Here is a 23,290-nt window from a genome sequence, read left to right on the forward strand (position 1 = left end):
AATGTGATCGAACGGCATGGTATGATGTGTATGTGCATAGGAGAAAGCTGGAATGAGAGCTGCAGGAGTCCAAGACGCAGGCTGCAGAAAGTACGTGCTAATCTAAACGCCTGATCTCACAACTTTCACACCTTTTACACCCTTTTCATTTAACGCTTTTTAACATGTAGGAACAAAATACCTGAGTGATAAGAACAGGGCTTGGGCTTGAATACTGATGTAAATATGTTACCGAGAAAGATTATGCCAATGTCTGTGACTGTCCTCAGACAACTTTTTTTATCCGTTTGACTCTAATGTCCATAGCCGTACTAATGCCTTTCTCACTATCTCTTTCTCCATCGCCAGGGAGGAGAAGGGAGACTCTTCCTCAGCTCGGCCATTCTTCTACAGGGTACTGCGTGCTGCCTTCCCCCTCCACCTGCTCTTCCTGCTGCTGCTGGTGCTGGCTTGCCTGGTGCCTCTGTCTGAAGAGGACTACAGCTGTGCCCTGTCCAACAACTTTGCCCGCTCCTTCTACCCCATGCTGCGCTACACCAACGGCCCCCCGCCCACATGAGACAGCAACAACACCCACCCCCATGCCCCCGCCTTTTAAAGTCCCCATCCACCACTGTCGGAAACGGCCCCGAAAAACACAGACTGGAGCCAAGCGTTCTGTTTCTCCGCTCCAAATGTTTTTTAGAAAAGTTGTCTAAAGTAAAATTGAATTAGGTATTTATGTATACATATTTATATTTAATATATGTTGAGCGCTCATGAAGTTATGCGGCTCTGAAAATAAGAAAATAAGCCATATCATTGGTTTGGTTTTGAAGTAAACATTTTTATATGTAGTGAAGATGATTATTATCCCCATCAAGTTGTTTTCCACATACAAAAAAATATTTCAAAATGATTTTGATAGCTTTGTTTTATCATTACAGATACTGTATACTCATAATGGCAAACTGCAGTTGCTACCAAAGGCTCAGAGTACTGAGGATATTGATCATTACTGTTTCTACCATTTTACTTAGGACAACCAATTGTGGATATCACACATTTTTGTACATATCGACCGAAAACAATTTTGTTTTTTTGTCTGTTTGATTTAGAATCATGTACACTGTGATGTCATTTTCACTGAATTATGGTAGCGAATCAACGGCAAACATGCCTTGCTGTAGTCAGTGCTGTGGAAAATGTGTTTGTTTATAAATATTTTATTTACACTACAGTGTACCTATGATTTTGTGTGTATGAGTGCATTTGTACATAATGGCAAACTACTGACAAAGCAATGGTAAATTATTGACAATGTGTGTGAGCAACCCTATCTCCCAAAGAGGCCTTGTGATTGTGGGCCACCCTGGGCTGATGGGGGACATAGAGTGCGGCTTACAAATCGTTTTAGTACCGGAAAACTAAATCAACAACGTTTGGATGTGCTCCTCTGTTACACTTTTCTTTCCTGCGGTTGAATATTGTGAGTAAAATCTGATGCGGTCATAGCTATAGAATACACTACAGTATATGAATATATAGGTGACATGAACCTGGGCCAGTCAGTGAGCGATTAATGTTGCGGTGTACATGCAGAATCAAAGAGTACGTATAGACTAGAAGGTTTCCTGTCCGTATGCTTTGGCTTTCTTCACAAAGAAGGCTTACTCGTGTAAAAAAATGTGTCAAGTTGGAGCTGATCAGAGAACAGTTAATTTACCTAGCTCCATTAGTGTACATAGTCAAGTCACTTTGTACTGCTCTGTAGTACAATGAAACAAAGAGAAAACAATGGTGTACAGTTGAATACATTTTTTAATGCTTATTTATGGATGATGAATAGCTTGAATTCATTTTTACTTGACAATAAACATTGTTTGCCATAGTCTGTGCTTATGTCAATAGAACTACATTCACATTTTACAGCTGCTTTTAAGATGTTTGGTTGCAATTCCATTGGGGCTAAAATGCCTCTATGACAAGCTCTGTATGTGGATTTTCTATCAATACAAACATGACTGACATTGAACATCAGAAACAGCACAAGCAACAAATCATTACAGGAGGGACAGGGTATGATCAGGATGCATAAGTACAAGTGTGTGAGTTTTAGCAGTTGCTGGTTTTTGTTTGGCTTCTGATCTCTCACACAAACTTGAATGGAGACTAGCAGTCATCTTAAATCAAAGGCCACAAAATTCATCAGATTGAAATGTAGGTTTTTACAATGAGTACATCATAACACATCCCCTCCACACATCCAGCATGAAAAGCCACAGTTACAGTTACTGTACTGTAATAGCAGTATGCACCTTGTGGTATGAGGCAAAGAACACCCACAATCTGATTAAAAAAATGTCAAATGCACATCTCATTGCTATAGTCCTGTTTGATAAATGATGTTCACAGCATGGACTTCATGCACCAATTTCCAAGTAAGCCAGTTACAGTAGGATGGTATGAATTGTTCGCAGACACTGATAAAGGTGAAAAAGTTTAGAAATATATCAAAAGGAGACATTTTGACTGGTAGAGGTTAAAAGATGTACTCATTACTAGCTACATTACCAACTGCATTAATACAAGGACATTACACCAAAAATACAGTCAATTCACTGTTACAAATCATATTTTTTCCATAGACCAAAAACATCCGAAATGGATACAACTGTAATATTTACCTCACAAAGACACATTCTGCAGTCTATAAGAGATTTTACTCTCAGTCAGCCTATTGGGAATGGTGTACACTGTCCCAGAGTGTGGACTTCGGTCAGATCCATCACTTGTCCTATTGTGCCAGTCTGGCTTCTCCTTCAGTCCAGTCATCCCTTTAAGGTGATTTACAGTCTCAGGCAGTCTCCATCCATGTCCCACGCTGTATCCTCTCACTGAGGTACACATCTCCCCTCTCTCAGCTGGCCAGCATCCTGACTGGATGTACCTGGAGAACACATTGGAGTATTGGTGAACATACATTCTACATCTTCAGTGGCTAACCCAACTTCATTAACTTACTAATGCTCTCGAGTGTTTGGCTCTCCTCTGGGTTTTGGAATGGTAGCTGGAGCTGAGTGTCTACAGCAGGAGCTGGTGCTGCTGGGGGCTCTGTGGGGTCGTTGTTAGAGGGGTCATGAGTTGCGGACATACGGCTGCTGTGGGTTGTGTTGGCGTCCAGCATTTCCAAGAGCAGGTCATAGAGCAGCACGACATTCTTCTTCTTCATGCTAGAGAGGTGCTGCATGCCTTTGTTACTAAGGAGACGTGGAGAGAAGGAACAGGGGAATGTCATCTTGATAAACATCCAAAAAAGTACAATGGACAGATCTGCAGGTGTGCTTTTATGTCACTGACTTGACTGAACAGACACTGACACAGTAGACTCTTGTTGCTGCTAGTGAGACATTGCTGTTGCTGTAGCCTACCTGACATGGCGAATGTGTGAGAGCAGCATGAGGAGGTGGGCCAGGCGGGATGACTGCTGCTGGAATGACAGGCCTCGTTTGGAGATGGCCCACACCAGGGCATCCGTCACTGAGTCCAGCAGACGCAGCAGCTTCCCCCTACTCTCCAGATCTTCTGCCCTCTCCGGAGAGGTAGAGCAGATGTCTACAGGTGGACACAAACATAGACCCTATGTAACTATTCATTTATGAAGCAGAATCACTGGCAAACATCCACCTGTCACACTCACATCACAGAGAGCACGTTCACTTACTTTAACTCCATAAACAAAAAATCCTACTATCACTTAACATAATTAATTTGCATTTGAAACACTAGATGGCACTGGTGGGGAGAAAATTCTTCGGCCTACAAACATCTCCTTCATGAATCAGACATTCCAAACAAGAATAGACAAAATGTAGGCCTGAGGAATTGAGACATATCTTACTTCTGTCCAGCAAAACAATTCTGCAATCCTATGCTCCGAGTTTCTAAACTAGATTTCTGTTGCACAATTTGTATTTTTCCAGCTTTTTTGGAAGAGAATCAACAGAGTCTGGCAGTGATGGGAGCCAGTGTATGTGTGGCCCAAGCTCTGACCCCAGTGAGGACAGACAGAGCAGTCAGTCACCCCACTGAAACCTGGGGTGAACATTGATAGGGATAGGACACCTTGATCCCTGGGAAAGGAAAACAACTTGTACTTTTCCATTGAGACTTACCCCCACACCAGTGGGCCGCCAGTGTTTAATGTTAATGTATGCTATAGTGTTATTGTGTTTTCATCAGGAGTGTGACAATAAAAAAATAAAAAGACTTGTGGCAAACAGAATTAATTACATCTGCATTCACAGTTAGCCATTGTTATGAAAATGCAAGCTGAAAAGTACCTAGGGCCTTGCCTTGGCTTCAAATTAGAGCAGGTCCATGAGACACGGGTGCCAGCCCACGTAGATGGAAACAAAAAAGTCTGAGCCTTTTGGGTAAAACACTGGTGTAAATCCTCAATGGAAATATGGCAAACGTGCCCAATTACAAAAGTAGCTCCTAAAAGGTGCTTTCACCTCCAGGTCTCTGACTGGGGACAAACACACACTCAACACCCACACAGCCTCTCATACAGTACAGAGGTACTAATTATTTGACTCACTGGAGTTGAGGAGGATCATGGCTTTCAGACAGACGTACTCCTCCCTCTGAAGGTTCAGCTCCCGGAACCTAGAGGTGGCTGCCAGCAGCATGTCAAATATCTCCATAATGCCCTCCACACAGTTTCCCTCCTCCCTACAAACACACAGAGGGAAAGATATGTATTATGCACACAGTATAGTTCATTCGGAAAGTATTCAGACCCTTTGACCTTTTCCACATTTTGTTACGTTACAGCCGTATTCTAAAATAGATGAAATGATTTTTTCCCCCTCATCAGTCTACTCACAATACTCCATAATGAAAAAGTGAAAAAAAGAAAGAAAAAAACAGTATTCAGACCCTTTGCTATGAGACTCGACATTCAGCTCAGGTACATCCTGTTTCCATTGATCATCCTTGATGTTTCCACAACTTGGAGTCAACTTGTGGTAAATTCAATTGATTGGACATGATTTGGAAAGGCACACACCCATCTATATAAGGTCCCTCAGTTGACAGTGCACGTCAGAGCAAAAACAAAGCCATGAGGTTGAAGGAATTGTCCATAGAGCTCCGAGACAGGATTTTGTTGAGGCACAGATCTGAGGAAGGGTACCAACACATTTCTGCAGCATTGAAGGTCCCCAAGAACATTCATTCTTAAATGGAAGAAGTTTGGAACCACCAAGACTCTTCCTAGAGCTGGCCACTCGGCCAAATTGAGCAATCAGGGGAGAAGGGCCTTGGTCAGAGAGGTGACCAAGAACCTGACGGTCACTCTGACAGAGCATCTCTGTGGAAATGGGAGAACCTTCCAGAAGGACAACCATCTCTGCAGCACTCCACCAATCAGGCCTTTATGGTAGAGGGGCCAGACGGAAGCAACTCCTCAGTAAAAGGCACATAACAGCCCACTTGGAGTTTGCCAAAAGGAACCTAAAGGACTCTCAGACCATGGGAAACAAAATTCTCTGGTCTGATTAAACCAAGATTGAACTCTTTGGCCTGAATGCCAAGCGTCACGTCTGGAGGAAACCTGGCACCATCTCTACGGTGAAGCATGGGTGGCAGCATCATGCTGTGGGAATGTTTTTCATCAGCAGGGACTGGAGATTAGTCAGGATTGAGGGAAAGATGAACGGAGCAAAGGACAGAGATCCTTGATGAAAACCTGCTCCGGAGTGCTCGGGACCTCAGCCTGGGGCGAAGGTTCACCTTCCAACAGAACAACGACCCTAAGCACACAGCCAAGACAATGCAGGAGTGGCTTTGGGACAAGTCTCTGAATGTCCTTGAGTGGCCCAGCCAGAGCCTGGAGTTGAACCCGATCGAACATCTCTGGAGAGACCTGAAAATAGCTGTGCAGCGACGCTCCCAATCCAACCTGACAGAGCTTGAGAGGATTTACAGAGAAGAATGGGAGAAACTCCTCAAATACATGTGTGCCAAGCTTGTTGCATCATACCCAAGAAGACTCAAGGCTGTAATTGCTGCCAAAGGTGCTTCAACAAAGTACTGAGTAAAAGGTCTGACTACTTATGTAAATGTGATCAGTTTTTTTTATTTTTAATACATTTGCAAACAATTTGAATAACCTGTTTTTTCCTTTGTCATTAGATTGATGAGGGGAAAAAAACAATAATCCATTTTAGAATAAGGCTGTAACATAACAAAATGTGGAAAAAGTCAAAGGGTCTAAATACTTTCCAAATGCACTGCACATTATTCATATTGTATAACCGTAGGTACACACATACTGTAATAAAAACTCTTAGTAATGGAGTGCCACAAATGAATGAAATGAATGTTGAGAGATTTCTTGAGGGGTGTGACAAAATTAAAGTCCAATCAAAACGCTGACCCACTTTTCTACTTAATGTGTTTTTCACAGCAGCCTCAAGAGACAGTGCCAAAGCCACACAATGGCCAGAGGACTGTGAACAATAAGTCCCATGTTATGGGAACACACCAAGGTTAGCTAAGCCTATAGTGATAGTCGCCGTGGTAGTGGAAAAGGTGAAACACTACTCAACCACACAACAAAACACACACTCACATACACTGCTGTAAGGCTTCAGACATGTAAACTCAAAGATAGGCAAATAAATATAGGAGCACATGTGCACACCTACTGTATTCAAAAGCCACACACCTCCTTAGACAAGTTAACAGCACACACACTCACATATAGACATGTAGTACAAGCACTCACACATCCAGTATCTCAGTCTCAGGGGTGAGATCATTCTCAAGGACAATAAATCCTCTAACCTTCAGATTAGATTTACCCAAAACCAGAAATACAGCTAAATAACCAACATTCAATGTTTTAACAAACCCCAATGCTAAACTTTTTTAGGCTACAACACACATGTATAATTCTGACAAACAAAGTGGGACTTGTGATTTAGAGACAAACCTTTTGTTTACTGACAATTCAAAAAAGGTGCTCGTCAGCAAATTAAGACTTTGATATGGCCTAAGTTCAAAGTCAAAACAAAACTCAACATTAACTTAAGAACCTCAAAATACTAATCAATCAGGAATTTGAGAATATTCTGTCCAATCGTCTGAAGCAAACACTGATGTCGGTATTATTGCATTTTCATATAGCTCAGATTTATGGGAGGTCAACCTCAGCAATTTATTGGGAGAACACACTGTAACACTATCATTCTTATCAGTACCCACGCACACACAGAGTGAATAATGCTGGCCCCAGAGGGTACTGAGAATGTGACTGTTCTTTTCCAGGCGTATTGGTGAAAGCTAATGAGCCTGAGCCTGTGGGAGTGACCAGTGAAGAGGGAGAGGTAAACTCAGGCCTGTCTTTCCAACACAACACCACATATTAAAACACATGCTTTTAACTGGACACATAGTAAAAAACATTATTTAAAAACAATTATTTTGCAGTTTGGTCTTTTCTAGATAAAAAAAGGATGCACTTAATACTGACCAAGATATGACAGGAAATGCATTATGTCAAATTTCTTTACTTGAAGATGTGATATTTAATCTTATACCGGTATACTGTATTTTGAAGTTTAGTAGTAAAACATAAGCAGTTGTACCTGTTGAGCTTTAGGTCTGGTGAGAATATGAGTTTCCCAGGGTGGTCGACAGACCTCCACATCAGACCCAGCATCAGCACCTCCAGCCAGCAACACTCCAACAGGTGCACCTGGTCCGTCAGACTCAGCTCTACAAAGCCTGTAGTACACAAGTGCACACACACAAAAAGAAAGTGTGGGAAATGAGTGTTCATTGTTCACTGTAGCTATTGTATAGCTTTACTAGGACTGAGTCTGGGAACCAGAGAACATAAAAATAACTAAAAGACCCCTAACTTTAGAGGGACTAATTAAAGGACAGATTAAATGCATGGTCGAGCCCTCACACACTAGAGACACCCTAAGCTCCCAGCAGTCTGTTGGTACAAGTACTGAAGGATGGACATTGGAACAAAGCCAAATACTGAGACACCTTGCAATGATGAAACAAAAATCCACAATGCATATCTAGTCTGTGGAGTTTTTGTTCTTCTTTATAGCAGACGATACAAGCTAATTGTCACATCTCCTTCTTTCACCAAACCCAATCTCAGACAAGAGTGTGTGTGAACTCAGTCCCATCTCCAGTGAGAGGGCACCTGCTGGGCTCACCTCTAAAACCCTGAGTGGGGAGGGAACAATGCTCACCAGCAGGATAGAAAGGAGAGGAGTAGTAACCCCTTCATAGCCTGTGTGATATCCTGTCCAACAGGACTACACAGCTGTGTGCCTGGCTGCAGTACTGTATGTGGCGTAAAGAGAAGGCTAAGGGCCAACTACTACAGTAATGGACACAGTTAAAGGGTAGGGTGTGAAGGGTTTACAGCCAGATAGCTATTTTCTTCATATACATCCTATCTCAAATATAGACCTGGGACACCAACACAGACAGACAGAGACAGACAGAGACAGAGACAGACAGAGACAGACAGAGACAGACAGACCCTCCAGGTGTCTCACCAGGGATCTTCTTGGCCCAGCTGATCATGAGGACCAACTCCTTGTCGGCCAGGTTGGTAAGTGACATCATCATGCTGGCCTCAGTGAAGGGCTTCTTCAGGTCCTCCATCAGGTAGATCTCTGGCGGCTCCGCTTCCATGATGCAGGAGATCAGCTGTTCTGGGGTCAGGGACGAGTGGTGCACCTCCAGCTGAGGGTGGGAGCCCCCCTCCAGACGCATCTGGGCCCTGGTCCCTACCCCTACCAGCCCGCCTGGCGCCCCCCGCCCCTGAGGTACACGCCGGTGCCTCGCCCCCCGGTAACTGCAGCGCTCTCGCCTCACACCTGGACAACAACACAGACAAGCAACAGAGAGGTTTCACTCCTACAGATACGGTACCTCTACAAGCTTACAGTATCTCTTGCCAAATGTTCTATTGACTACATAAGGTTAGGTTTCAAAACACAACTAGTGGGAGAGACTAGATAAGGAAGATGGCTGCCTACCACACTTCATCATGCCCACTTCATAACACTTGCGTAGGCGGCAGGCCTGGCAGCTTTTACGGCGGTTCTTGTCGATAGTGCACTGGTTAGTTGCTGGACAAATGTAATCATTGTGGCCTAGATGAGATAGATGGAGATAGGAGATATTACATGTCTGTACTATACATCATATCTGATCAACCTAATTCAGCGTTCACCCCTAGGATTTCTTTCAGCAGCGATGGTCAAGTTAGCGTTTGGGGGGGGCGTGGCCAATGGCAGAAATTTGAGGCCCTCTTGGCCGCAGAGACAAAATGTTGCTGTTTTAAAACAAGTTTCTTGCAATTCTAAACATTTTGCCATGACTTATGCTGTGTTCTTCTTATGCTGTCTGAGTGACTAAAACATAAAATCAATGGGGGGCCCATGCCATGACATTTTGGGAATTTTAGATTCTCCCTGACTGTCTAGGTTTTATTTTGGTGATTGTTAGTTCTCAAAGATGATCTTATTTAAAAAAATAAATACAGTACCAGTCAAAAGTTTGGACACACCTACTCATTCAAGGGTTTTTCTTTATTTTTACTATTTTCTACATTGTAAAATAATATTGAAGACATCAAAACTATTAAATAGCACATATGGAATCATTTAGTAACCCCCCAAAAATGTTAAACAACTCAAAATATATTTTAGATTTGAGATTCTTCAAAGCAGCCACCCTTTGCCTTGATGACAGCTTTGCACACTCTTGGCATTCTCTCAACCAGCTTTTCCAACAGTGTTGAAGGAGTTCCCACATATGCTGAGCATTTGTTGGCTGCTTTTCCTTCACTATGCGGTCGAACTCATCGCAAACCATCTCAATTTGCTTGAAGTCAGGTGATTGTGGATGTCAGGTCATCTGATGCAGCACTCCATCACTCTCCTTCTTGGTCAAGTAGCCCTTACACAGCCTGGAGGTGTGTTGGGTCATTGTCCTGTTGAAAAACAAATGATAGTCCCACTAAGCACAAACCAGATGGGATGGCGTATCACTGCAGCATGCTGTGGTAGCCATGCTGGTTAAGTGCGCCTTGAATTCTAAATAAATCACAGACAGTGCCACCAGCAAAGCACCCCCACACCTCCTCCTCCATGCTTCACGGTGGAACCACACATGCAGTTCACCTCCTCTACGTCTCACAAAGACACGGCGGTTGGAACCAAAAATCTCAAATTTGGACTCATCAGATTAAAAGGACAGATTTACACCAGTCTAATGTCCATTGCTCGTGTTTCTTGGCCCAAGCAAGTCTCTTCTTCTTATTGGTGTCCTTTAGTAGTGGTTTCATTGCAGCAATTCGACCATGAAGGCCTGATTCACGCCGTCTCCTCGAACAGTTGATGTTGAGATGTGTCTGTTGCATTTATTTGGGCTGCAATTTCTGAGGGTGAGGTAACTCTGGGTCTTCCTTTCATGTGGAGGTCCTCATGAGAGCCAGGTTCATCATAGCCCTTGATGGTTTTTGCGACTGCATATGGAAACTTTCAAAGTTGTTGAAATTTTCCAGATTGACTGACATTCATGTCTTAAAGCAGCGGTCCCCAACCTTTTTTTGCACCATTGACCGGTCTCATAAAGACAATATTTTTGACACGGCCAGAATATCGATTAGGCCTACAAGTTTAGCACAGCCGCCTTTTCATTACATTTTAGTTTAAGTAGGTCTAATGTTATGATATTATAAAAACAAAGTTCCGATTTTTCTCTAACGACCATATAATAAAAACATTGCAACTCACCATGTCACTGAATCAGTGGGAGCCCTGAGCTTGTTTCCAGGCAACAAGACGGTCCCATTTAAGGGTGATGGGAGACAGTGATACCCGAAGGGTGTTCCTTATGTCCAGTCTACTCCGTAACTTAGTTTTTGTTGCCTTCATTGCGGAAACCCCCCTTCGTAGAGATAGGGTGTTGGAATTGGAAGCAACGTTTTCAGTGCTTTTGTCGCTCTCTCAGGATATTCAGCCTTGATTTTAATCCAGAAGGTTGGCAGAAATTAGGTTCTCAACCATACTTTTAAGGCCAGCGTCATTTGCAACCTCAAGGAGTTGATCTTCCTGCACGGTCGAGTCACAAATGGGTCGCGGATCCTTTCCTTCACACTTCGTGGGTCTTTGGCGATTGGGAAGTAACGCTTGAACTCTGATGACAGCGAAGCTAGATGATCGCGCACCAGCTGGGAGAAAGACGGCTCAGTCTCAGTCTCTCCCAAAATCCCCACTAATGTTTGGAACATGTCAAATATGCCCCTGTCCACTCGCCGTCCCCACAGTTCCAGTTTGGAGTTGAATGCAGCCACATTATCTGCCAACTTAAAGACAGTTGTCATTCTCCCCTGAAGTGACAGATTTAGTACGTTTAGCAGGTTGAATATGTCGCACAGGTAAGCGAGTTTTGCGACCCATCCTCGTCAATGAAATGTGCTGCCAGTAGTGACTTTCTACAAGCGATCTCCACATACTACGCACAGAGGACTTGGAGCATGTGAGTCACCTGTCGCAATAAAGCCATATTTTAGGTAGGCCTCACCATATTTTCTATTGAACGAGGTTTTTTTGGGGTTTTTTTGCAGTCGGGTTTCGCTGTCTCTGCATTATCGACATGGTCGTTGGGCCTTTTATCCCCCATGCCCCTTCAGAAGAAGCGACGTTTGTTTGTTTATATTTATGTCAGCTAACGTAGCTAGTTAGTACAAAGTTGCCGGGCAACATAGCTCACCCATTACTGAAGTTCAAAATCTGTAAACTGTTGTGGGCGTGACAGAAATATTAGAGTGGTGAGAAAAGGACCAACAGACTGCACCAAGTTCAATGTAATTACTGCACAAATAGCCTAAAATTGTATATAATTATTATTTAATTTTACCGATTAAAAAAATATATATTTATCCTTTCCGTGATGATGGACTGTCGTTTCTCTTTGCCTATATGAGCTGTTCTTGCCATAATATTGACTTTGTCTTTTACAAAATAGGGCTATCTTCTGTATACCACCCCTACTTTGTCACAACACAACTGATTGGCACAAACGCATTAAGAAGGAAAGACATTCCACAAATTAACTTAACAAGGCACACCTGTTAATTGAAATGCATTCCAGGTGATTACCTCATGAAGCTGGTTGCTAGAATGGACACACCTACTCATTCCAAACTTTTGACTGGTACTGTAGCTCCATTATCTTTGCTACATACTTTCTATCTGGTTCGAGTTGTTTTAAGTTTACACTGAAAACGTTTTTTTTTACACCAAATGTTTTATTTATATGACACACGGCATATATATATATATATATATATATATACTTTTTTGGAGTGGCAGACCTTACAGGGCACTGAGACAGAGGGTGGCCACCATGACCACAGTCCCTAGGGTAGACATGGTAATGATCCCACACAACTCCCCTGGTGGTCATACCTTGGATGCTCCTCTTGAAGAAGGCCTTGCAGCCCTCACAAGACCACACGCCGTAGTGGTAGCCCGAAGCATAGTCATGACACACGGCACAGAAGTGCATGTCTGCCTTCACCACCACACAGCTGGCTGAGGAGGAGTTCACTTCCTCTCCGTCCTCCAGTCTCTTCCCCAGCAGCTTGGTAGGGTGGAGGAGAGGGCTATGAGAAGGAACGTCAATCAATGTTTAACAAACAAACTCCAAAGTAGAAGCCTCCGTTTTGTTAAGAGGCTCTCTCCTATTGTTTACCCATCTGAGATGTTATAGGAGACAAGAAAGGGTAAAATAAGACAGGTGTAAACATTAAAAGATACAAACGGAGGGTGTGTCAGATGTTGAAGGCTTGTAGCTACCTGCTGGGGCTGAGGCCGTGGGGTTTAGGCTCCACCCAGGGGGCGTGGGGGTTATGCTCACTGTACACCAGGGGCTGGGGGCAGTGCAAGGTCAGCGAGGGCATGTTGTGCTGGCCGTGGCCATGGTTGGGCCAGAAGAGAGAGGGACTGAGGGGTGGACATAGAGAAGGGCTGTCGGAGATAGGTGGTCTGCTGTAGCCGAGCATAGAGGGGTTGTAGAAGGCTAGGGGTCCGTGGCTGTGGCTGTAATCATGGCTGTTGTCTGTGTAGGGAGAGGGGATGCAGAATGTGCGGCTCTCCATGCCGCTCGGAGGGCTGTAGAGGGCGGGCAGGAGTCCCGGGGAGCTCCCCCGCTCTTGGGCCTTGCTGGAGCCCACATCCTGGAGCTGGAGCAGGGAAGAAATGTCTGTCCCACTTTCAGGAGAACAGGCCATGCTGGGGATAACGTTGGGCTGACGTTGTGGCTGCTGCTGTCGTCTATTGCCTCCCTCACCGGGACCAGTCAGTGAGAAGTCCTACTGCAGCATGGAGGGTGGGATGGAGAAAGCGTATGCAGAGTCACATTCAAATACCACATAGATATTCTCAAGTGCACACAAAGTCACTCAACAAAATAATGTTGTCTTCACTCTTCATACTCAACAAAAACTATATGATCATAGCTGTTTATTTGAGGAAAGGTCATTGTTTGCATTGCTCAGAGTTAGAACAGTTTCAATTGCAAATCCTGAGTGGTAAATAGTTGTAATATATCTTGCTCACATTGAGACTGTAAAAGGACAGATGCAATAGGAAATAATTGATTTCATTTGGTCTCAAACCTTGTCTAGACTACTAGTTACTTTTACTGTTGTCACTCCAGTGCACTTGTAGGAACTTCAGAGGAACACTCCTTCTTCTAACAATAGTGTAATTAAGGCAGGATGGAAGAGGGAAACATGTGAATACTCAAATCCAAATCACAGAACATGTTGTACAGAAAGAAAAATGTGCACTTGCATCAGACTGATAACAAGCTTGATCAGATGAAACACATGAAAAAGAAATAGGTGCAACATCAAGTAACGTGGTATATTAAAATTGTTACAATCTTCCTTGGGAAAAGTGTGCATTTTTACGTGTGTAAGTAGATGTGTTCTGTATATATGGTATGTACTGGACGTGTGGGGCTTACGTAAGGCTGTACATATAGTGCCTTCAGAAAGTATTCATATCCCTTGACTTCATCCACATTTTCTTGTGTTACAGCCTGACTTCAAAATGGATTAAACAGATTAAAAAAAATATTATTATTTTTTTTTACACACAATAGCACATCAACAAAATGAAAACAGGTTTTTCAGTTTTCTTTCAAATGTATTGAAAATTAAATACAGCATTTAGGTATTCAATTTACATAAGTATTCACACCCCTGAGTCAATACATATTAGAAATCACCTTTGGCAGTGATTACAGCTGAGTCTTTCTGGGTAAGTCTCTGAAAGCTTTGCACACCTGGTCTGTACAATATTTATCCATTATTCTTCTCAAGATTCTTCAAGCGCTATCAAATTGATCATTGCTAGACAACCATTTTCAATTCCTGCCAAAGCTTTTCAAACAGATTTAAGTCAGAACTGTAACTTGGCCACTCAGGAACATTCACTGTCTTCTTGGTAAGCAACTCCAGTGTACTTTTGGCCTTGTGTTTTAGGTTATTGTCCTGCTGAAAGGTGAATTCATCTCCCACTGTCTGGTGGAAAGCAGACTAAACTGGATTCCTTTGGCTCCATTCAAAGTATTTTTTTATCCTGAAAAACTCCCCAGTCCTTAACGATTACAAGCATACCCATAACAAGATGCAGCCACCACGATGCTTGAAAATAGAGTGGTAGTCAGTAATGTGTTGTATTGGATTTGCCCCGAACATAACACTTTCTATTCAGGACAAAAAGTTAATTGCTTTGCCACATTTATTTGCAGTATTAATTTGCAAACAGGATGCATGTTTTGTAATATTTTTATTCTGTACAAGCTTACTTCATTTCACTCTGTCAATTAGGTTGGCACTGTGGAGTAACTACAATGTTGCTGATCCATCCTCAGTTTTCTCCTATCAAAGCCATTAAACTCTGTAACCATTTTAAAAGCCTCATGGTGAAATACCTGAGCGGTTTCCTTCCTCACCGGCAACTGAGTTAGTAAGGACACCTGTATCTTTGCAGTGACTGGATGTATTGATACACCATCCATAGTGTAATGAATAACTTCATGCTCAAAGGGATATTCAATGTCTGTTTTTTTACCCATCTACCAATGGGTAAATCTTTGCGAGGCATTGGAAAACCTCCCTGTTCTTTGTGGTTGAGTCGGTATTTGAAATTCACTGCTCGACTGAGGGACCTTACAGATCGTGTTGTATGTGTGCGGTGCAGAAATGAGGTAGAGTGAGTCCATGCGACTTATCATGTGAATTGTTAAGCAAATGTTTACTCCTGAACTTATTTTGGCTTGCCATAACAAAGGGGTTGAATACTTTGACTCAAGACATTTCAGATTTTCAATTAATTTGTAAAAAAATCTAGAAACATAATTCCACTTTGACATTATGGGGTATTGTGTGTAGGCCAAAAATCTAAATTTAATCCATTTTAAATTCAGGCTGTAACACAAAATGTGGAAAAAGTCAATGCTTGTGAATAGTTTCTGAAGGCACTGTAGGCTGGGTCAAACAGGCCATCATCACGTTAATCAGTGTCAGAGTGGATAACACAAGTACCAACTGCACAGCTACCAACAGCACAGGCCGAGGGCTGAGGACAGTCATTGGTTAGGTTTCCATTCACACAAAAACAGGCCCACACATGAATTCAGAGTAAAGACGTCCATTCCAGCACATGCCCAGGAAACTCACCCAATCAAAGTCTTTCACCTGAAGTTGCTGAGGGTCAATTCAGTTCCATACTTATAGCTTGATCTAAAACCATCCAGTCAGGCCTGGGTGTGATAACTCTTAAACCTCTTAAATGTAAAGGCAAAAACTTAGTATATTTGGAAAGAAGACATCTGGGAGATTGTGAGGAAATTATCAGAAGATAGGAGTTACATAGTTCAGGAGATACATAGTTCAGAATACACAAGATCAAACGCACACAAAATAACCGTTTTTTTGTTTTTTTAATTTGAAAGTAATCTGTCATTGACAAGCTATAAGTGAATTATTGATGACTAGAGCTGGAAACTGAACAATATCAGCAAAAAAAGGGATTGATAGACCAAACAACTAGAAATGGGCAGATGTTTTAGTAAGTTGTGTCAGGTGTGGTCACGGGACGTTTCCAAGTCTCTGAGCCAGGAAGCAATAGTTTGCATTACGCATAAAAGGTTCTAGGCCTTGCTTTGTCCCACCTAGGTCAACTGCATATCCCTGGGAAGCATATCTCATTGGCTACAAGAGACTCAAGGTGCCATAGTAGCCAATCCCATGTAATGTAAGCAGACATCATATTTTTCATGCGCAAAGATAAATGTTGCTATTAAGTCATACATCATAATTGACAATAGGATAGATATGTTCCTACCAACCAAAGGATGAATTTGATACCTCCCATGTAGCTATAGCTCAAACAGACCAAATCGAAGCTTACCTTGTAAGATGTTTGCTATTTGGTGAAAACGTGTAAAATAAACATTTTGACTCTCGGGCTGGTGATCAATAATGATTGTTCACAGGCAGACAAATAAGATATCCTCATGATCTGTGGAGTCCCGGCTTTTGGTGTGTATCAACATATTCTGTGTTTATTTTGTTTATGCTTCACAACGCTAACCGGAATATAGGTAGCAGCCATCTTGAAATGAAGTCATCGGCTCAGCCTCCCCTTATACATTCGTATGCCCATTTATGGTAGTAAGTCACAAAATATTTGAAGGCGCTAATCAATAGCCAAGATACTCAGCTTTCCGCAGACACCCTGCTTTTGCAGATATGGGCTACCGTTCTCGTTCCAGACTAAATTGAATAAAACAATTCGAATAAGTTCCCCAAATATGGGGAATTTACATTTATTTAACTATAACCCATACTACGCTTGACCTTTCACATCATCACAAACCTCAATATGAGACCAAGCCTGTGGAACTCAACATTCAGATGTAGGGAAAATGTTGTTTATCGCTACTCATCATAAGTAATATATAACACAGTTTGAATATTAAAACAATATTAAATTAGAAAGTAAGACAAAAATATTCCAACAAAATACTTCCCCAAAATCTCAAACACTTTTTTTAACATACAGAACATATAAGAATGTACTGAGTCACTTACGTTTACATGCTGAGGATTTGGAACAGGGTTAACAACTATTGACAGTCTGAACGGCCCGATGTTTTGTCAAATGCTGGCAATCCAGTGGTTTGGTCTTTGGACAGACAGTCTAGTTGTTGAACCTGCAGCCTGGCAGAGGTCCATGGTAAACCCAGCACTGCATCACATGTCAAAGGTCATGGTGCCAGCTCTGTTAATAAGACTATATACTTGGAAGATGAAATGTCCTTACCAGGCCAGGCCTGGGATAACTATAGATTTAACTATAATTTGTGGAAAGTAAAAAACTATTTTGGGTGACTAAAACTATTTGAATACATATCCCAAATATAACAACTTTTTAAAACTATTTGGATACAGATCTCAGGAAGTGACTACTTTTCAGAAACGTTTGGATTGGCTGCCTTCAACTAATGGCAGGGCTGTATCTGGAAATGCATGTTGAAGATAGAAATATAATTAATAGAGAACATAATCTTCTATACTATTCCAATCTATCTGACAGTCATATTTGATCAATACATTTCTAGATAAACATTCTGCAGAAAAAAACTAAACCAAAAACAACTATATTGGTTCGCTAATACAGGACTAGTAAAGGCCCAGAGCCCGGTTGCATAAAACATTGTATGTTAATTCCCCCCTAATCTTTTACCTAAAAGTTTCCTTAACTTTAAGTCAGTTGCACAAAACATTTCAAGGCGAATTTCCTCCTTAAATTAAGTGAAAAAGTTAATGGTGCCGATGAGGTCCTTTAAGTGCTTCATTCAGTATGGATACAATTATTCCTTTAGGTAAAACACTTAAGGAAAACACTTAAGATGTTTTATGCAACCGGACCCAGTGCACTACTTTTGTGAGAGAGAGAAAAAATTCCCCCCCAAAACATTGCAAACAGCAAGTTGGATGCTTAGCAAAAACTACTTCGAACCTCTTTGACCGTCTGGGGGTAAGTGTTCTTGTTTCAAACACACTACACCCTTCAAACTTAACTCTGGACCTCAAAGTCAGTTCCACTGCATTTTTTCATTGTTCTCCTCTAATCAGGGACTGATTTAGACCTGGGACACCATGTGTGTGCAATGAATTATCAGGTATAACAGAAAACTAGCACGCTCCGGACCTCAAAGGGAAAGAGTTGAATATCCCTGCACTATACCATCTTTAAAGGGATAATTTACTCAGAATACCGACTAAGATAATTGACTCTTGACAGCTCCATCCCCATTCAACGGATGCCTGGGAAGGGGGAAGAGAGTTATCTAGCAGCTACCAATCACCCAAACCACAAGCAATGATTTGGACAAAGCACGATTCATCAAGTTCAATTGAGCGTTGTATTTGGTTGAGGCTCTGGATGATTCACAGGCATGTTCTCTCTCACACATTTTCATAACACTTCCCAGAAGGCATACAGTACAACTACAGCTCGCAGCCCGGGAGATGCCTACAGATCTCCATTCGCTCATCGCCTTGACCATCTGGATCGATGGGCGAGTACGGGAACGTAGGAGGTAGAGGAGGTCTGATTCAGATCCCACTCGCTCGCCCAAGGATCCCGCCTCGCCTCAGAGGGATCCAGGAAGTCCCTGGCGTCTACGTTCCCAAGAGAATCCGAGGTTACCCGAGTTCCCCCGAGAGCCGATGAAACTCGGCAGAGTTAGGTTGTCTCCAGCCGAACCTTTACGCAGACTTAACACTAAGAGTAATCTGCATTGCGGGACTACCAGCCATTACGTGTTTACCTGTCCATTAAAAGATCATGCTCATCAGTAGGTACGAGTACTCTGGGCCATACAGAGAATTTTCCTTCTCCCCTTACTTGTACCCCTCTCCATGCCATCCTGCTCTGGGGCAACCAGTCAAAATTTCTCCGGGTACTTATTGACTCTGGTGCCAATAAGAGTTTCATGGACACCACCCTGGTGTCAGAGCTGGGCATCCCCACTCAGCCCCTCTCCACTCCCATGGACGTTAGAGCGCTGGATGGGTGCTCTATAGGCAGAGTCACCCACAATACTACTCCTATCAACCTGCGAGTGTCAGGAAACCACAGTGAGTCTATGTGGTTCATGCTCATCAAGTCTCCTCAGGTACCCATGGTATTGGGGTTTTCATGGCTCCAGCGACACAATCCCCTTCTCGACTGGACTTCTGGCGTTATCATGGGCTGGATCCCGTTCTGCTACGCTCATTGCCTTTTGTCGGCGCAGCCTGCCCCAGGAATTCTTCCTGTGGGCTCGGAAGAAGCCTCAGACCTCTCCACAGAGTACCAGGACCTCCGGGAGGTTTTCAGCAAGGCCCGGGCCACTTCGCTTACTCCACATTGACCCTACGACTGCGTGATCAGCCTTCTCCCGGGCACCACACCACCCCGGGGACGGCTGTATTCATTGTTGGGTCTGGAAACCAAGGCTATGGAAATGTACATTGAGGACTCCCTAGCTGCAGGATGTATCCATCCTTCTGCCTCCCCCGCCGGTGCAGGGTTCTGCTTTGTGGAATCGACTACCGGGACCTTAATGACATCACGGTTAAGAACCGCTACCCGCTACCACTAATCGCCTCGGCTTTTGACTGCTCCAGGGGTCAACCATTTTCTCTAAATTGGACCTGGGGAACGCCTACCATCTGATGCGGCTATAGGAAGGTGACAAGTGGAAGGCAGCCTTCAACACGGCTAGTGGACACTACGAATACCTGGTGATGCCATTCAGTCTGCGCTCCTGCTGTTTTCCAGGCCCTGGATAACGACGTTCTCCGTGACACGTTGAACCGGTTCGCGTTCGTCATTTCCCGCTCCGATCAAGAACACTTTCTCCATGTCCGACAAGTCCTCTAGCGTCTCCTGGAGAACCAGCTTTTTGTTAAAGCAGAAAAATGCGAATTCAATCGCTCCACCATCTCCTTCCTAGGATACATCATCGCTACTGGTAATGTGCAGATGGATCCCGGAAAGTTGAGAGCGGTGGTGGATTGGCCCCAACCCACGTCCAGAATGCAGCAGCAACGATTACTGGGATTTGCCAATATCTATCGCCATTTTATCCAGGGTTACGGTACCCTGGCTTCCCCCCTTTCAGCACTCACCTCTCCCAAGGTTCTGTTCACATGGTCCCCAGCTGCTGACTGAGCGTTCCTGGACCTACAGCTTCAGGTAGCCTAGTGGTTAGAGCGTTAGTGGGCCAGCTACCGAAAGGTTGCTGGATCGAATCCCCAAGCTGACAAGGTAAAAATATGTTGTTCTGCCCCTGAACAAGGCAGTTAACCCACTGTTCCCCGGTAGGCCGTCATTGTAAATAAGAATTTGATCTTAACTGACTTGCTTAGTTAAATATATATATTTTTTAATTCACCACAGCTCCCATATTAATCCATCTGGACCCATCCCGTTAGTTCATGGTGGTCGATGCTTCGGACGTCGGAGTGGGGGCTGTCCTGTCCCAGCATTCTGCCCTGGACCTTAAGCTGCATCCTTGCTCCTTCTTCTCCCATTGTCTTAACGCCACGGAGAGGAATTATGATGTGGGAAATCAGGAACTACTCGCTGTGAAGATGGCGTTGGAGGAGTGGAGGCACTGGTTAGAGGGGGCGGAGCATTCATTAATTGTGTGGGCGGATCACAAAAACCTGTAATATCTCTACACTGCCAAGCGTCTCAACTCCAGGCAAGCTCGATGGGCCCTGCTTTTCACTCGGTTCAACTTAACCATCTCCTACCACCTGGGGTCCAAGAATGTTAAGCCGGATGCGCTTTCATGCCGCTATAGGTCATCTGCTACACCCTCAGAACCCGAGACCCTCCTTCCTACCTCATTCCCCAGGTGGCTGCACTCATCTGGGGAATAGAGAACCAGGACCGTGAGGCGCAGCTTTCCCAGCTGGACTCTGGGTGGGGGGGCCCGGCTAACCAGATGTTTGTCTCAGATGCTGCCCACTCCCCAGTCCTGAAATGGGCTCATTCCTCCAGGCTTGCCTGCCACCCTGGCTCCCGACGGAACCTGGCCTTTGTGCGACAACGCTTTTGGTGGACCAACATGGTTCCTGACATCTCCGCGTTCGTTGCCGCCTGCACTGTCTGTGCTCAGAATAAGACTCGTCGGCAGAATAAGACCACTTCCTGTCCCTCACTGTCCCTGGTCATATATATCCCTGCACTCCCCCATGGACTTCCGGTGGACATGGTCTCCAACCGTGGTCCTCAGTTCTCGTCCTGGTTCTGGAAGGTGCTTTGCACACTCATTGGGTTGTCGGCCAGCCTGTCCTCCGGGTTTCACCCCATGTCTAACAACCAGTTGGAGCAAGCCAATCAGGACCTGGAGACGACTCTTCGTTGCCTTGTCTTTGTCAACCCCACCACCTGGAGCCAGCAACTCATGTGGGTGGAATACGCCCGCAACACCCTCCTTTGCTCAGCCACTGGTCTCTTGCCTTTCGTGTGTTCGATGGGCTATCAGCCCTCGCGCTTCCATGAGCAAGAGGAAGTCAGTATACCCTCGGCCCAGATGTTCGTCCGCTTGCTATCGCCGGACCTGGAAGAGAGCCCGGTCTGCTCTTCTCAAGATCATCTCCAGGTATCGACGACGCGCGGACCGCCCCCGGACCCCGGCTCCCCGTTATCGTCTTGGGCTGTCCACTCTGGATCTGCCCCTCCGGGTGGAGTCCTGCAAACTTTCCCCCCGTTTTATCGGCCCTTTCCCCATCTCAAAGATTCTTAGCCCCTCTGCTGTTCATCTTCTGTTGCCCCGCACCCTCCGTATACATCCCACTTTTCATGTATCAAGGATACCTCTGTCTCACAGCCCTCTGTCTCCTCTTTCTCCTCTTTTATACCAGTGTTTTCTGTTTGTCTGTTGCCATTTCGTCTTGTCTCGTCAAGCCTACCAGCGTGTTTTTTCTCGTACTCCTGTTTTCTCTAGTCCCTGTTTTCTAATTCTTCCCGGTTTTGACCAGTCTGCCTGCCGTACTGTACCTTACTGACTCTGCCCTGGATTACTGACCTCTGCCTGCCCTTGACCTGTCGTTTGCTTGCCCCGTTTTGTCAATAAACCCAGGGGCGGAAATCCCGGGGGGGACGGGGGGACACGACCCCCCCATGCTGGGAAAAATATGATTTGTCCCCCCCAATATATCACTGAAACATAACTATGTAATTTAAATAATATTAATAATACGCAATGAAAGCAATTGTGCTGATTATAGACACTTAACCTCTTACATCTAGACGTTCCGCTAGCGGAACACCTGCTCCAATATCCAATGATAGGCGTGGCGCGAATTGCAAATTCCTCAAAAATACAAAAACTTCAATTTTTCAAACATATAACTATTTCACAGCATTTTAAAGACAAGACTCTCGTTAATCTAACCACACTGTCCGATTTCAAAAAGGCTTTACAGCGAAAGCAAAACATTAGATTATGTCAGCAGAGTACCAAGCCAGAAATAACCAGACACCCATTTTTCAAGCTAGCATATAATGTCACAAAAACCCAGAAGACAGCTAAATGCAGCACTAACCTTTGATGATCTTCATCAGATGACACACCTAGGACATTATGTTATACAATACATGCATGTTTTGTTCAATCAAGTTCATATTTATATCAAAAAACAGCTTTTTACATTAGCATGTGACGTTCAGAACTAGCATACCCCCCGCAAACTTCCGGGGAATTTGCTAACAATTGACTAAATTACTCACGATAAACGTTCACAAAAAGCATAACAATTATTTTAAGAATTATAGATACAGAACTCCTCTATGCACTCGATATGTCCGATTTTAAAATAGCTTTTGGTGAAAGCACATTTTGCAATATTCTAAGTACATAGCCCAGCCATCACGGGCTAGCTATTTAGACACCCGGCAAGTTTAGCCTTCACCAAAATCAGATTTACTATTATAAAAGTTTGATTACCTTTTGTTGTCTTCGTCAGAATGCACTCCCAGGACTGCTACTTCAATAACAAATGTTGGTTTGGTCCAAAATAATCCATCGTTATATCCGAATAGCGGCGTTTTGTTCGTGCGTCCCAGACACTATCCGAAATGGTAAATCAGGGTCGTGCGCATGGCGCAATTCG

General features: G+C 43.8%; 2 protein-coding genes across 15 annotated transcripts in view; one reads left to right on the forward strand and one right to left on the reverse strand.

The window, feature by feature from the left end:
* The window catches only part of syne2b (spectrin repeat containing, nuclear envelope 2b), a 132,190-nt gene extending 130,320 nt beyond the window's left edge, over positions 1-1,870 (forward strand). For 8 of the 9 annotated variants that reach the window (XM_045716643.1, XM_045716655.1, XM_045716653.1 and 5 more), the window contains 2 exons: positions 41-90; positions 349-1,870. In XM_045716643.1, coding sequence (XP_045572599.1) covers positions 41-90; positions 349-559 — 261 coding nt within the window. In that variant the 3' untranslated portion in view covers positions 560-1,870. The remainder of the gene's footprint in view (positions 1-40; positions 91-348) is intronic. The other variant, XM_045716665.1, reaches the window with a different exon arrangement.
* LOC100846972 (estrogen receptor beta 2) overlaps positions 1,783-23,290 on the reverse strand; it is a 32,418-nt gene continuing 10,910 nt past the window's right edge. Inside the window, exons 1-11 of one of the 6 annotated variants that reach the window (XM_014171929.2) lie at positions 17,204-17,380; positions 15,788-15,894; positions 12,894-13,411; positions 12,504-12,700; positions 9,063-9,179; positions 8,577-8,900; positions 7,638-7,776; positions 4,583-4,716; positions 3,411-3,594; positions 3,004-3,239; positions 1,783-2,929 (exon numbers count right to left, since the gene is read on the reverse strand). In XM_014171929.2, the coding sequence (XP_014027404.1) occupies positions 2,874-2,929; positions 3,004-3,239; positions 3,411-3,594; positions 4,583-4,716; positions 7,638-7,776; positions 8,577-8,900; positions 9,063-9,179; positions 12,504-12,700; positions 12,894-13,327 (1,821 nt within the window). In that variant the 5' untranslated portion in view covers positions 13,328-13,411; positions 15,788-15,894; positions 17,204-17,380 and the 3' untranslated portion in view covers positions 1,783-2,873. Of the gene's footprint in view, positions 2,930-3,003; positions 3,240-3,410; positions 3,595-4,582; positions 4,717-7,637; positions 7,777-8,576; positions 8,901-9,062; positions 9,180-12,503; positions 12,701-12,893; positions 13,412-15,787; positions 15,895-17,203; positions 17,381-23,290 lie in introns of those variants that run through there. The other 5 variants (XM_014172152.2, XM_014171838.2, XM_014171749.2 and 2 more) reach the window with 5 other exon arrangements.

The sequence above is a fragment of the Salmo salar genome, chromosome ssa01, assembly GCF_905237065.1.
Source record: "Salmo salar chromosome ssa01, Ssal_v3.1, whole genome shotgun sequence".
NCBI lineage: Eukaryota > Metazoa > Chordata > Actinopteri > Salmoniformes > Salmonidae > Salmo > Salmo salar.